General features: G+C 38.6%; 1 protein-coding gene across 2 annotated transcripts in view; it reads left to right on the top strand.

The window, feature by feature from the left end:
• l1camb (L1 cell adhesion molecule, paralog b) overlaps positions 1-15,950 on the top strand; it is a 52,962-nt gene extending 37,012 nt beyond the window's left edge. For both annotated transcript variants that reach the window (XM_051881227.1, XM_051881226.1), the window contains 12 exons: positions 938-1,141; positions 2,861-2,931; positions 3,054-3,279; positions 5,911-6,026; positions 6,449-6,674; positions 6,764-6,886; positions 8,777-8,941; positions 9,042-9,155; positions 11,053-11,193; positions 11,273-11,404; positions 12,568-12,640; positions 12,829-15,950. In XM_051881227.1, the coding sequence (XP_051737187.1) occupies positions 938-1,141; positions 2,861-2,931; positions 3,054-3,279; positions 5,911-6,026; positions 6,449-6,674; positions 6,764-6,886; positions 8,777-8,941; positions 9,042-9,155; positions 11,053-11,193; positions 11,273-11,404; positions 12,568-12,640; positions 12,829-13,093 (1,856 nt within the window). In that variant the 3' untranslated portion in view covers positions 13,094-15,950. The remainder of the gene's footprint in view (positions 1-937; positions 1,142-2,860; positions 2,932-3,053; positions 3,280-5,910; positions 6,027-6,448; positions 6,675-6,763; positions 6,887-8,776; positions 8,942-9,041; positions 9,156-11,052; positions 11,194-11,272; positions 11,405-12,567; positions 12,641-12,828) is intronic.
• Positions 15,951-16,293: the final 343 nt, after the last annotated feature.

Genomic DNA, 16,293 nt, shown 5'->3' with positions numbered 1-16,293 from the left:
TGCAAAGTCATCACCATCACCATCGAAATAAAATTTCCCGAAACCTTCTTAACTCTACATCGTTCTTAAATTATACCTTAAGTTGCACTTTAACGTTAATACGTGTTTCCCGAAACCTTCTTAACTCTACATCGTTCTTAAATTATACCTTAAGTTGCACTTTAACGTTAATACGTGTTTCCCGAAACATTCTTAATTAAGTATACCTTCTGTAAGTCATTCATTCGTAAGGTTGGTCTGGACCACTCTTAGCTATACCTTATCACTGTTGACAGTCTATACGAATATAATTCTGAAGTTATAATACACCCAATGTTCAATTAGGATAATGTTAAAGAATAAAATGCAAAGATTCACTGCTAAATTCAAATGTGCTTTGGCGCTGAGTCAGAGACAGGGGTTTAACAGGGAACACGCCTAGAAAAGGGATATCTTCAGTTAAGGTATACCTTTTAGAGTCTTCGTAGCACGCTAAGAGACAACGTTATCGGGAAATCCAGGTCTAAGGCTTGAGATACATTTTTTTGACATCTGTTTTATTGTAAAAATCTTATAGTGACAGTAATTTCTTAATGTTTGTAGAAAGGTGTGGCTTTAATATGAAATCTGAAGTCCAAAAGTGTGTTCATTTGGAGAATAACTCGTGGATTCTCTCTTTATATATATATATATATATATATATATATATTGAGCTTTATGGAGTGCCCCTTTCATCAAATCCTCAGTACACTCCAAATGCTCTAAAAAAAGCAAAACTCTCCTTTTAATGTGTTTTTCTGGGTCAATTCCATCTTATCTGGGAAGAAAACATCCAAACTCTAGACAGCAGACATTCGTTGTTTTTGAATTTAGTAAAAGAACTGACTCAAAACATTATTTTTTTTCATGAATCAGCTACATTATGATTTTCTGACCTTTCTTCTCTGTTGTCCACCAGAGTATATTATAGAGATGAAAGAGGAGCAGAATCAAGCAGGATCTTCCCGGTGGGAGGAGTTTGAGAGAGTTCCTCATGACATCAAACACCTGGAGGTCCATCTGCAGCCGTACAGCACATACCACTTCCGGATCAGCGCTGTTAATGGCATAGGACGCAGCGTGCCCAGTCCTCCCTCGGACTCGTACAGCACCCCAGCTGCCAGTAAGATACTCTGAGCTCTGAAACATGAAAGGGTTAGTTTACCCAAAAATGAAAATTCTGTCATTAATTACTCACACTTGTGTCGTTTCACATCCATAAGATCTTCGTTCATCTTGGGAACACAAATTAAGATTTTTTTTTTTTTTTCTGATGAAGTCTGAGAGGTTTCTGTCTCTCCAAAGAGATACAATGCAACTATCACTCCAAGGTCCAGAAAGGTAGAAAAAAGACATAATTAAAATACTCCATGTGACTTCAACGGCTTAAAATCAATTTTATGAAGCAATGTGAGTGCTTTGTTTGCGCAAAAAAACATAATTCGCCACTTTGCTTAAAAATATTGATCTGCAACATGCATTTACAGAGCTTCAAGACGCATGCGTTTTGTGTTTAGACTCGTGTGTCAACACAACACACTTGCATGAGTGTTCATGAGAGCATCACAACGCGTACGTTTTGTGTTCACACAAGAGCTGACATTGTTGCGTGAACGCGCTTTGGATAATATTATTTTGTTAATAAAGTGGTAATTTATGTGTTTTTTGAGAAAACAAAGCACTCACATCACTTTATAAAATGGAGTTTAAGCCACTGGAGTTACATGGAGTACTTTATTGTCATTCCTGCCTTTCTGGACCTTGGAGTGATAGTTGTGTTGGATCTCTATGGAGAGACAGAAACCTCCGAGACTTCATCAAAAATATTTTAATTTGTATTCTGAAGATGAACGAAGGCCTTATGGATGTGGAACGACACAAGGGTGAGTAATTAATGACATAATTTTCATTTTTGGGTGAACTAACCCTTGAAATGTATGGGAAAATACAATGGAAGTTACAACCCGATTTATTTTACAAAGTGGTGGTTTTGTATATATTTGTACGGTGCATGACCACTCCTAAACCTAAACTTCAATGGGGTGTAAGCAGATCGTATGAAAATGTACAAACAAGATTGTAGGAAATAGCCACCAACTGACCAAAACATAAAATAGTTATAAACTGCCATGAGAGCATTTTGGAAATTTTCTAAGGATCTACCGGCAAAAATGTCCTTCAGTTTCTAAGCATTATCATTTGTAAGAAACACTGTAATTATGATTAATAACTCTTTCCCTACCTTTGGAATTTTCTGCCTTTCCATGATTTCACTGTTATACTGTAGAGTACATAATCTTCTGATCAAAACACAGACGAAGATGAAGCAGAAACAAGTGATAGAAGATTACCTATGCAAATGTAAAATAACATGATCATCAAACATTCAACAGCATATAAATCAAAAAAGCCAAACGTTACTGAATGAAATGTTGAACCCATGAAGAGGAAATGACCGAAGCTTTGGGGGTGATGGACTCGATCTATTCCATCTGTGTTTTGATCATCTGAATCCCATCCGTACAAAGTCTTTGATACGATTTTCTCAGCTTTTTAATCAAAATGTTGCTTTTTTTAGTGAAAATTACCCACGTTCCAGTGTTAATTTAAAAAAGAATGTATGAAGCTAGAATAAAATGTATTTTGTTGTTTCAAAGCAGAGGGTCTGTTCTTTTGATATATTGCATGTTCATATATTCATACAACAAAATATTTTAGGGACCATGAAATTTTTGTGAAAGTGATCAAAAATGCTGGCGGTGGCTGGCAACTTTTTTTAAAAACGCTGGTGGTGAAAGAGTTAAGAAAGTCTTATTGTATTAACAATCTCTCTTGCACACAGAACCTGACATGAACCCGGAGAATGTGACGACTGTGTCTACTGATCCAAACAGTATGGTCATCACATGGAAGGTGATTAACAATATTCTACTGGACAAAAGTCTTCTACAAAAGAGAGGGCCATATTGCACATGACAAAGAGAAGATGGTTTTGATATCATGTATAATCTCTTTTTCTTTCTTGCATTTGAAAGGAACTGGAGCGACGGCAATTTAATGGACCAGGCTTTAAGTACAAGATCTACTGGCGTCAATCTTCAGACAAAGATCTACACTGGAAGGAAAGCAGCGTCTCAAATCCTCCGTTCATCGTGAACAACACTGGGACCTTCATCCCCTTTGAGATTAAAGTTCAGGCATCTAATGAGCTTGGTGCTGGACCAGAACCAGTTTCAAAGATCGGCCACTCGGGAGAAGACCGTGCGTTTCTTAATATCTAGATGAGTTCGTGAAGGCCTGCTGCATTAGATTTGCCTCATGCTTCATTTTATCTTAGCCTAGCATTTCCATAATGGTCCAGGTTGCTTTACACTGATTAGTGCCAGTTTTGTGTTGATCAGAAAGCTTTCTACTTTTTGAACCGCAATTCTCAGGATTCTCACCACCATCTCTTACAGTTTTTCCCAATTATTTATATACGTTTGCTGAATCTTTGGTCCACTTTCCCAAAACTATAAGCACAAAACCACAAACTCAAAATTCTACAAACATTGCAACTATTTTATCACTTTCAAAAATTGTTTTTTATACCAAAATCACACACACACACACACACACACGCAAACGTCATATGAAGAAATCTAAAGTGAAAATGACATATGATGGCCATATTCAGAATTTGTCCTCTGCATTGAACCCATCCAGTTAGTGCGCACACATTAGGAGTAGCGAGTACTGAACACACACACACACACACACACCCGGAGCAGTGGGCAGCCATTCACTGTGGTGCCCGGGGAGTAATTGGGGGTTAGTGTCTTGCTCAAGGGCACCTTAGTCATTTCCTGCTGGTATTGAGAAATGAACCCACAACCTTTGGGTTACAGTCTGAATCTCTTAACTTTAGGCCATGACTGCCTGCCTACTAAACAACAACACACTGATGTGCTCAACTCAAAACACTACTATGAATATCCCATTAGTAGGTATTGCTTTTGCATTGTCGGTGTTACACTGATATTACAAAAATTGTTACATGCAATATAGTAATATTATATACATGCAATATAGTAACAAACAAACTCATTTACAGTATTTCCAAAATGCAGTAAATTTGTGTTTTGTATGTAACTCTTCCCATTCCCAACATGAGAAAACTATAACATTTAACATTTTTATGGAAATGAAAGGGATTTCTATCTTTTATTCTCTTAATAGCCTACAAAAGCAATACAAATTCAGCACAAAAACATTGCGAGCAACAAATAGAGTAAACACCTTTAGCAAATAACTTGACACTTTAAATAAAGACTGTATCAATTACATTGTCACACCAGAAGTTGGTGACAAGTGTATTTGTCATTGAATCATTCATTCAAGAGATTTGTTCAAAAATGCTGATTCATCCAGTAATGAAGCAAGTCTTTATAAGTGAGTCATTGAATCATTCATTCAAACTAATTAAATGGCAATTAAGCATTTTCTACAACACCAGCCTCAACATATTACTTAAGAAAACATTATTTGGAGGAAACATGAAATATGTTTAATGTTATAGCTTATTAGCCTGCATATTAGTAATTGTAAAGCACATATTAATGCCTTATTCTGCATGACCATATTCTACATCCCTAAATACTACCAAAGACTATAGAATAAAACAAGACCTGTCACTCGTATTGTTTTGAATGGGAGAATGCGCAACGCGCAATATGGTGGAATAAGTCCCGCCTTCTAAATAAGAGCCAATTGCCGAATGGTAAAGTCATCGCGTCACTGCAGTGGCCGTTAGAAGCTCTGGTTCCTGTAGAAACAGTCAGACGCGCACTTCCTATAGAGACGCGCAGTTAGGACTGCGCATGCGCATTAGTTTGATCTAGCCTGAAAAAAATGCCATTTTTTAGTCATGATTTCACTGGTGATTTCAAATATTAAATTTAATCGAAAGCTTGGCAAACAGCTTTAGAAGGTTTGGTGTTTCCTCAATCAAAGAGAGAGGAGCTACACTTGCATGCCCGAGAGGCGTTTCAAAGATGGCCGCCGAGTGAAATGACTTGTCTTAAAGGGACTTTGATACTACCCAGTATCTAAACTTAAACGCTACAACAACTACCTTACTAACTATTAAAAAGTAGTAAATTAAGTGTATGGAGAGAAAAGTCATAATTAATAGTGAATATGTTCCCCATACTAAAGTGTTACCAAGATTTTATATTTAAATACATCTGAAAAGTCATTGAAAGTAAAAGAAATGTATGGATGATATGCTCAGGTTGGGCTGAACGCTTTGCCTAGCCTCCCTTATACTCAATCCATGATCAACCAATGTGACCCTGAACCGTTCTTCCTCTTCCTCTGCCTCCTTCTGCTCCTCTTCCTCTTCCTCTTTCAGCTCTTGCTCTTGTTTCAAGATTGTCTTACATTTTCCTTTGAAACAGGTCAGTTCATTTTGTCCTTTTACAGTGATAAAGCTCCTTTAAACGTGAACAATTCAGTAAATATTGTTTCCACCAGTGAGGAGTGCCGGGTGTTGCTCATTGGTGTAAAGAGCTTGGCATTGTGATTGCCATTGCTTTAAACAAGGACTGAAGAGATTTTAATTTTGATTGCTGTGCCTGATGTAGAGAACTGTGTGTAGAGTTTTGCAAACAGTGTGATTTAGAATTGAAAACGGAGTGTAAAGCAGGAACTGTGCTTGCAGTTTTGCAGACTTGGTTTGGGATTTTGGACATGAGTTTCAGGTTTTGGTGATTGTGTTTCAAGTTTTAATTTTAGTGTGTAAACAATTGGGAAAAACTGTAACAGTAGAAAAAACTGTAGTTTTCAGTAAAAGATTCTGAAAACAGTGTTTTTATTAGAAATCTTTTGACAAAGAATCTCAATCTCTCACAGTACCTCTGGAAGCCCCATCAGAAGTAAGAGTCGATGAGCTGAACAAAACTGCGGTCATCGTTAGATGGAGTCCAGTCAGCAGAGAATCTGTCCGTGGACAGTTATTGGGCTACAAGGTACAAGATTTTTAAACCATAATTCAGTTTCTGCACTTGGCTGCTGATTATCATTGCTGGGTTCGGTCACACTTTACATTAAGTGGCCTTAATTACTATGTACTAACATAAAACACCTACATGACTATGATTTTCTGTGTAACTACAAGTTGTTCCCACATTTACTGCTGATGAGCATGAGATTTGGTTTGGTTTAGGAATAAGGGTGGGTCAGGGTTATAGTGGTTAAGAGTTTTGGGTTTTGGAGAGATGGCTGGGTTATGGTTAGGGGTAAAGTGTAACTACACTTGTTCATTAAATACAAGTACTTTAAATGCTCCAACATATATGTACATATTAAGTAAATTGCATCAAATGGTTAAGTACATCATAGTTTATGCCACCTAATATAAAGTGTGATCCTGGGTTGTTTTTCTCTTTAGATCCATCTGAGAAGGAAGGGCCCCAGAACTCACAGCCGACGAAGCCTGGCAATGCGATCTCATGCCGCGGACAAGAACAGAGTGATTGAGGTTCCTGCACACAAGGAGGAGGAGGTCGTGAGCAACTTGCAGTTATACTCAAACTATACTCTGACAGTGGCACCTTTCAACAGCAGAGGTGAAGGTCCGCATTCAATGGCGTATCACTTTAGCACTCCAGAAGGCGGTAAGGTCACTTTTCACAGTGCATGTGGAAACCTCTATGAATGTGGATTCAGATGAATTGACCGTGTGCTCCTCCGGCATCTACTCTAGCTCCTGGACCAATTTCATCCTTGACCTTTGAGAGCCTGTCTGAGACAGAGGTCACGCTGCACTGGGAAGCTCCACACAATCCCAATGGAGTGATCACAGGATACCTGCTGCAGTACCAAGAGAGTGGGTCAAACGTCCAGCTCTGTGCTATTGCATTATGAGTCCAACAATTTGAGTATATATATTCTGAATATATAAGCTTTACAGTAAAAAAGTAGTCTCAAAACTTAAATTTAAGGAATTAACCATTACAAGTACAACTTCAATGTCAGTTCCAAAGCAGCTCTACAGTGCCAGTGAAAAAAATACTACAGTCATTTCAATTACAGCTGTATTGATAGATTGACTGCTATTGGAGAAAAATCATGTGAAAAACCAGGGCTTAAAGATTTTTGGATTAAAATATCCAAAAACCACTTGAACAGTGTTATATATTTTGTTGTCTTGTGTACTTACATTACCCAAAATGTTTCCAAGAATGTCGTGCGTCACCTATCAATGACATCATACCCGCGTTATCCTTGATTTTTTTTTTTTATGTGTTTTATTAGACAAGTGAGCAACTGTTTGGATACATTCATCGCAGAAAACTAATCATTGTTATTTAGCTCAACACAGTTAGGGCCCTATCATACACCCAGCGCAATGCAACACCAGGCGCGACGCAAGTGCTTTTTGCTAGTTTCAGCCCGACGCAGTTATCATTTTCACATCCAGCGCCCACGTTGTTTAAATAGCAAATGCACTTGCGCACATTTGTTTACCCATGGCCGTGCTGGTCTGAAAACAAGGTGAGTCCAGGCGCTTTGTTGGCGTGCTGCTATTTTGAGGCAACTAAAAACAAATTGCGCAATTGACCAACAAAAACCTGGGGCCTTATTCACAAAACATTTTATCTTACCACTAAGAGTTAGTTGCAGTAAAAGTTCTTAGTTAAGAGTTTTCTGAGACCAATTTTTACTGAGGAATAGAGAGAAGTCTTAATCTAAAAGTAAGGGCGGGGTTGACACGCTTACTAACTATGCACACAGTGATTGGTTGATGGGGGAGGAGTCTCTGTCAACGATTTAATCATAGAAATATTGTAGAATGAGGTATCATGTTGCCATATTCAAATAAAGGTTTTAAAATGTAGAATAAGTGTCACTAATTAAACTAGTATATGTTCAGCTAATTGTCAGCCTCTTACATGTCTGCGTCTCGAGAGATTGACGTCATCAAGCTAAACCTTTGTTATGACCTCTAGGGGCGAAAACTACATAGTGTGCAAAGTATGAACACAGTGTGACTGATGATTCAGTCAGTCAATAGTTTACAAATGGTGTTTACAGTAGTTTACAGATGGCATTTAGCTTAAAATGATAAATACTACAGACTGAAACAGGAGATATGGTTGTGACTGAACAGACTGAAATCAGAGGTATGAGCTGTACCTTGATCAGAAGACCAACTGATTGGTAGGGTCTCAGTCAGTTAAAATTGGCTCACTATTTGGCAGGTATTGTGATAATGTCACCCTTTTTATACATGCTTGTAACAAGTGAGCAGGCATGAGATGGAGCGAGAACCCAAATGCAAGCACAAAGCTATTTAAAAAAACAAAAGCAGAATAATTCAATCCAAGAACAAGAGTATAATCCACAGAGAGAAGGCAGGAGAGCATCAACCGACAAACAACAACTGAAGCACAGAGGTTTAAATAGACAGGTTAACAAGGGGCTGATGAGGGACAGGTGTAGGTGATTTGTTGTCATGGGAACTAATGTGGGTAACTATGGCGACAAACAAGGTACAAAGCAAAACAGGAACCAAACGCAGGAAGTGAACAGAAACAATGATGGGAACTGAGAATACACTTCAACATAAAAGTTCTTACAAAATGCAAGACGCAGCACTGCGATCATGACAATGCTGTTATAAATCACTGCTTTTAAAAGAATGAGTTACTGGTCATTGATGAATACCTCTGTCAAATATTTGTTCTGACTGGCTTCTGTTCTGTCCTCTGTTAAGTTGTGCCTGGAAGCTCCATAGAGTCCATCGATCTGCCCGCTGTTACTGAGTTCACACTGAAGGGTCTGGATCCTCAGAGCCACTACCTTTTCTACCTTAGAGCACGCAACACCGCTGGTGATGGGGAGCCTATAAAAAGGCAGGGCGCCACCCTATTGGATGGAGGTGAAACTGCACAGCTAACATTTCAGCCTTCTCATTGTTTGTACTCTCAAGACACAAAATAATATTTTGTCAAGTCTTATCTACATGTATCCCTCCGCAGAACCACCATCTGTAATCAACGTGACTGCTGGAGAAACATCGGTCAACCTCAGTTGGGTGCCAGGAGACAGACATCGTAACATTGCCTTTAAATTCTGTTACCTCCAAAAAAGTGGTGAGAGTCTGATCAAGGTTTAGACAAATCTGTTTAATCTACTTAGTATGATAGAGGGAAAAGACGTTTTCAGGATATCATCATATCATAAACAGGGGTTTAAGTTGTTGATCACAGTCATCAAACATTAGCTATGATAGAGTAATTATTATTTGTATTTATTTTTGCATGTTTTGCATAGTTTATTTTTGCATGTTCGAATAAACACTGAAACGTACTGATATAAATATACTGATAGCATTTAAAATGTATATACACTGCAAAATCCCCAGAGTTAAATCAACTCTACTCAGAGCACATATGGTCCCTCTCTATATAGTGTTAAAGTAACACTGAAGCAGAGTTAAAGTTAAGGCGATAATTAAGCGATTAATTAAATGATGATTGACCATTAGTGATGAACACCTGCTGTTAACAAGGAGAATCACTGAAGAAAAGAGAAACACAAGAACTACAACTGACTTCAGCCACAGCCTTAGATGAAATCAACTGAAGATAAAAGACATTAAATCTCTCAAGATCTAATTAAACAACTCCACAAACAGCATTACCAGCTTCACTTATTACTAACCAGATTGACTTTATTTCTGTCAGACGTCTACAGATGTTCTTTTTGAGAATTAACATAGGTTTAGATGTTGATGCTTTATTGGCCAAAAAATTATGCCACCATCATGGTGGTCAGTATTTGCTTTAGTTGGGCTCTTGCCCCTTTTATTTTTTATTTTTTTTAATAATTTGCTTTTAAGCAATTGCAATAGTATCCACCATCTCCATGATGGTGGCATCGTTTTTCTTTTCTTTTCTTTTCTTTTTGTTGACCAATATAACAACCAATAAACAACATCTAAACCTCATTTAATTCTCAATAAGGACTTCTGTAGACATGTGAAAATAAAGTCAATCTGGTTAGTAATAAGTGAAGGTGGTAATGCTGTTTGTAGAGTTGTTTAATTAATGATTAAACAACTCTTTGATTAATGAATTAGTAAGTAATAACACTCATTTGAATGCAGTAGTTCACTATTAACTAATCAATAAGTACTATTATTCATAACTCCCAGAGAACTACTAAAAAAACTACAAAAACAGTAACACTAGTTTAAGGTCCAATTCTCACTATTAACTAGTTGCTTATCATTAATTAATTATATTGCTTATATTGCATGCATATTACTAGGACATTGGCTGTTTATTAGTACTTATAAAGCACTTATTAATGTCTTATTCTGCATGACCATATTCTACATCCCTTAATCCAGGGGTGTCCAAACTTGGTCCTGGAGGGCCACTGTCCTGCAGAGTTTAACTCCAACTTGCTTCAACACACCTGCCTGAAAGCTTCTAGTATGCCTACTTAGTCCTTGATTAACTGGTTCAGGTGTGTTTAATTGGGGTTGGAGCTAAGCTCTGCAGGTCAGTGGCCCTCCAGGACCGAGTTTGGACACCCCTTCCTAAACCCTACCCAATAACTAACCTTAACAACTACCTTACTAACTATTAAAAAGATTTTGAGGCAAATGCCGTAGTTAATAGTTAATTGGACCCTAATCTAAAGTGTGACCAAAAAAACTTTTTAATGGCAAATGTAATCCAGATGGGACTAAAAAGGTGAAGTCATTTGCCCTAATTTATTTAGTCTCAAAGCTGAACAGGTGTGAAATATAAGTGAAACGCTATCAGTGATACAGTGCGCAGCGGTGTCCAAACTCGGTCCTGGAGGGCCACTGTCCTGCAGATTTCAGCACCAGTTTTGGAGCTGGTTGGAGCAAAACTGAGTCTGGACACCCCTGATGTAGTGGTTTGGTAGAGGTTTTGTACAGACAAGCATGAGAACACCTGAAAGCCAAATGAAGCTGAACTCATCAGTGATGATGTTGTTTGTGTGTGTGTGTAGACGGTGGTGAATGCAAAGAGTCTGAGCAGGTCAACTCCACACAGGCCTTCTATCAGCTGCAGGGACTGAATCCAGGTGTTTGGTACAACCTTAAGATACTGTCCACCAACATTTCCTGGGCTTTCAAAACGAACGGACCAGGTACAAGCCAGTCACAAGTGTCCCTGGATGGTTTCATGGGTTCCATGCTCTCATCCGCTGTGTGTCGTCTCTTTCTCAGAGCTGCTCGAGTTGCCCAGTAGCTTTGCGACTCAGGGCTGGTTCATTGGACTCATCAGTGCCATGATTCTGCTGCTGTTGGTGCTGCTCATTCTGTGCTACATCAAGAAGAGCAAAGGAGGGAAGTACTCAGGTAACACACATACACACACATCTTTCACAAGTCTCTATTGATATTTGAATGTTCTTGGTGATGGATGGCAGCATTCTGTGGACTGATGCAAGTTCTCATATCACTTCACGCTCTCCTTCTCAAAAAATAGAATTGTTTCAGCTCAAATTAAATTTTATTTTGTCAAGCATACATATATAATCAAGTCAAGTCAATGCAGATTGTGTCAAAGCAGCTTTACAGTGATAACTGGCAAATAATTTTGGCTGCACAGCAGCTTCAGAAGAAAATGGTATCATTGTCCAGCTTAAATAAATTCAGTATTGATTCATTCCGTTGTAAAAATCAGAAAACTGCAGCTCTTGTGGGGTGTTCCCGGTCTGCAGTGGTCAGTATCTATCAAAAGTGGTCCAAGGAAGGAACAGTGGTGAACCAGTGACAGGGTCATGGGTGGCCAAGGCTCATTGATGCACATGGAGAGCGAAGGCTGGCCCATGTGGTCCGATCCAACAGATCCTACTGTAGCTCAAATTGCTCAAGAAGTTAATGCTGGTTCTGATAGAAAGGTGTCAGAATACACAATGCACAAAGTTTGTGCATATGGGGCTGCATAGCCGCAAACCAGTCAGGGTGCCCATGCTGACCCCTGTCCACCACCAAAAGCACCAACAGTGGACACGTGAGCATTAGAACTGGACCACGGAGCAATGGAAGAAGGTGGCCTGGTCTGATAAATCACATTTTCTTTTACATCACGTGGATGGCCGGGTGCGTGTGCGTTGCTTACCTGGGGAACACATGGCACCAGGATGCACTATGGGAAGAAGTCAAGCCAACGGATGCAGTGTGATGCTTTGGGCAATGTTCTGCTGGGAAACCTTGGGTCCTGCCATCCATGTGGATGTTACTTTGACACGTACCACCTACCTAAGCATTGTTGCAGACCATGTACACCCTTTCATGGAAACGGTATTCCCTGGTGACTGTGGCCTCTTTCAGCAGGATAATGCGCCTGCCACAAAGCAAAAATGGTTCAGGAATGGTTTGAGGAGCACAACAAGAAGTTTGAGGTGTTGACTTGGCCTTCAAAATGTGCTGAACAAACAAGTCCGATCCATGATCAGATTGGACACCCAAGATTTATGCTGCTAGTTAGAAAGTCATTTCTATTTTTTTGGTTTCAGTGAAAGCTAAAGAGGAAGGTCAGGGGGACAATGTGGCCCGAACAATAAAAGAAGGAGAGTTTGGAGAGTACAGGTAAGTGCAGTTATCCAATTTTGTCTCATTACAGTGTTAATAATTCTCTCTATTCATAATTCTCTCTGTTTTCACGCTTGCGCACATAGATCTCTGGAGAGGTAAGTGCATTCACTGACTCCCATCCTTGTGCACTGATTATTTCCTGCTGGACTGTAACCGAAGCCTCTGGTCTGTCTCTCCAACAGTGATATTGAGAAGTGCTCCACCGGTCAGCCGTCTGTCTCCGAGAGCAAACGCAGCAGTACTGACAGTCTAGCCGACTATGGAGACAGTGTTGACATCCAGTTCAACGAGGATGGCTCCTTCATCGGCCAGTACAGCGGGCGCAGGGATCCACGCACTCACACCGGTCACGACAGCTCAGGCGCCACGTCTCCCATCAATCCCAACATGCCTCCACCCAGCATCAGCTTCCCCACTTCTGTGACAGGAATTCTGGGGCCAAATTAACACTCGCACGTCCTTGACCATTTAATGAGAGGCACTGATGGTATTAGACAGGATATTGATTTCAGGACAGACAGTCATTATCATATGACACGAGAAACATCATCCGCAAACACACCGTCAGCTTCACACTCACATAACGACACACATGCATCCGACAGACACCAATAAAGTGCAGGACAATATATATATATACATTCCATCCGAGCACTGAAAACTGTTTACAACGCTCACCTCGCTTCTTCCCAGTTTACAGCAAGTGATGTCTGAACTGGAAGGTGTTCCACTAAGTTCTCTTGCTGAATTTCGGTAGAATAAGTTGTCATAGACTACAGACACAGTCAGGGGAATACGGCCGTTCGAGAGTTCAGGACAGATTTAGGCCTTGTTCACATGCCGCTCAAATGAGACTAGTTTTGAAAATGGGATCTGTAGGAGTGACTGCCAGCACTGTCTTTTTCTGAATCTGATTGTGTAAAGAGCGTAGTTAATATTTGCTGTATCTACAGTGCATCTGTTACTGTAGGAAGTAACGTAATAACATACAGCAGATGTCAGCACTGCAACAAAAAAGATAATGTTGACAAGACACTCCGATACATGAGACAGCTCACTATTTAGTGAAAAAGTAATCAAAAATGAGTGAATTTGAACACTTTTCCACACAAACAAAAAATGAAATTTAATCTGACAGTTCAGGCTAAGATTTGAATTGGCTTTGTAACAAGTACTGTTCAGTTTTTCACTGTTCAGGCTAAAGATTTGAGTCATATGCAGCAAAACGAACAGATTTCTGCCGCGTCTCTGAACGATGCCTTATGTAGACAACATGAGCTAGAATCACTGCGATGTTCCTGTACGGCAACACGAGTCTGAAAAGAGAAAATCCTTTGACATTTCATTATGATTTGAAGGCATTCTTTACCCATTTGCTTTTAAAAATTTGTTTGTATTTTTTGAGTTGTATTCATGTGTATGTTCTTATTTTTTTGTACGAAATACATGCATATACATACATATATTTTATTTCATAGAGGCTAATATATTTTGGTTTATACATCATCATATTATTTATTTATTTTTTTTATCTTTTCCTTTTTTTGTGTGTAATTTTTGTATCTTTACATTTTTTATTCATGTTTTATAATACAGTATGTGCGAAAAATTATTCTACCATGTGTGTGTCTCTCTGTGTCTTAATAATCAAAGTTCAGGGCTTTTAAATGTGTATCATATTTGTATTGTTGCCCAAGTGTGTTACCCAAGTAAGCTTTTTAAATAATGGTGTTTTTGATGCAATTTCTTATGTTAAATCCCTTTGAAGTACATACAGCCGCTGCACTAAAGCCAAATTTTGTGATTTTTGACACCAACATATATTTTTAAACTTTGAATTAATTTCCTGCAGCAGATAACAGCATGAGATGTAGTGCTAGGCTAGTTGATGTAGTGTGAGGCTGTGCCTGCTGTTCTCCTGTAACGCTGAGGCTAAACCCAGTCGTGTTGCCTTACAGAGTTTGATAACTCCCGTGCTTGAGTGTCTGTGTCATCAGTCTATCAGCTTGCAAATAATAACACTCAAGCAGTGCAAATGATGTACAGTAAATTATTACTAACAATAACAGTCACACAATATAATCTATCACACATTTGTCTAACGTCATCAGTTTTGTGGGCATTCTTTGAAATAAATGTAGTCGGGCTGTTCCTGTCTGCATCTAGTGTATTAAAGGAAATGGTCTGATGGCAGTGAGTTCATCTTATGATTAATAGACACAAATTGAAGATGTAGAAAAGAACATATTGATGGTTCATATTCTGAATGTAAGTAATCTTTTACAATTATTATTTGGTATATTATTCACCTTTAATATCTTTATTATTGTTGTATTTATACCATATCCATGGTCTCATGCTTAATTATAGATTTAGCGTTTAGAGCATTTTTTCCCCCAGTCTTATTTATTATCACAATTAATCTGACCTTTAGGTTAGAAGCCATTAGAAAAAAGGTCAGAAGTACAATGCATTTTTTTATTCGACTTTTTCTGAATGACAATATTGTTGTGAATATGTATGGAATTATCATTAAGTGCATTTTTGGGGGGCTGGGAAGAGCAGTGACGATGTCATTATGGGATTACTATAGTATAATGACATCATCACAATGTCAGACCATAGTACGTTACCAATACTTATTAAATTTGATTTCATAGTGTTTTATTGATATCATTCTAGAGCATTTTCTGGCTCTATCCAAAGAGCAGAAACATCTTCAGACAGTAATTATGGTTGAGTACACCACTTAATAACATTATTAGAATTTTTTAACATATGCCTCTTATACACCATCCTGAATTGTACTGATCAAAGTCATGCTGCGACCGCCTGGTTAAAATCAGAATATTAGGAATATTTACAACAAATGTATGTAGCCTGTGTACGCATTAAAATCTATTTTCCTATGAAAAGAACATGAGTAAAACGGGTGGGAGTGCAGTGCATGGCTTTATTTGAACAGCCGTAAAAGAGCTCAAGTGAACCCACACAGTGAGCACGTCACCATCCTTCCCAGCTTTATGGGATATCTTGATAATGTATGTAACCTTCTCTTACCTCTGCCTTCTATTTGTAAATCTACGCACTAAAATGACAATAAAAAGGTAGTCAAGAGTGGTATTTCAAACAAAAACTGCCTTTATGTGTAATATCTAAACTCTGATGAGAGAGAAGTCATGCTGGACTGTATCTGTAATGTAGCGGGAATATGATGAATTAAGTATGGAGCTTGTCAGCGATGCTTCTTTAGCCCCTATGCTGTATGTAAAAATACAATAAAATAAAATTATGCAGAAAATGATGTGTAACACGTTTTACTTGTACAATATACATTTAATTTAATTGACTGAATATGGCTTCATATTTCTTGCATATATATTCCGCATTATTAAATACAGCGGATTATGAGTCATAAGCCTAAAAATGACTACACTTTTTAATTTGTAACTCATTCATGATCAAAAATAATTGTGTAACCTCAAGAGCCTGACATACAATAAGAGCTGTGTGATGAGCAGGGCAGGGCCGAGAGCTGTGGGAGCGGAGCGAGTGTTAATGAGTGACACCTGTGATTCACACCGGTCTCAAGTCCCATGGAGGAGCTCCGGGATGATAAAAGGAGGAGTGACGACAGTGGAAGGCAA

This window comes from Ctenopharyngodon idella, chromosome 22 (assembly GCF_019924925.1).
Source record: "Ctenopharyngodon idella isolate HZGC_01 chromosome 22, HZGC01, whole genome shotgun sequence".
Taxonomy (NCBI): domain Eukaryota; kingdom Metazoa; phylum Chordata; class Actinopteri; order Cypriniformes; family Xenocyprididae; genus Ctenopharyngodon; species Ctenopharyngodon idella.
Note: the sequence above shows the minus strand (reverse complement) of the source record. Positions and strands in the feature narration are given on the sequence as shown.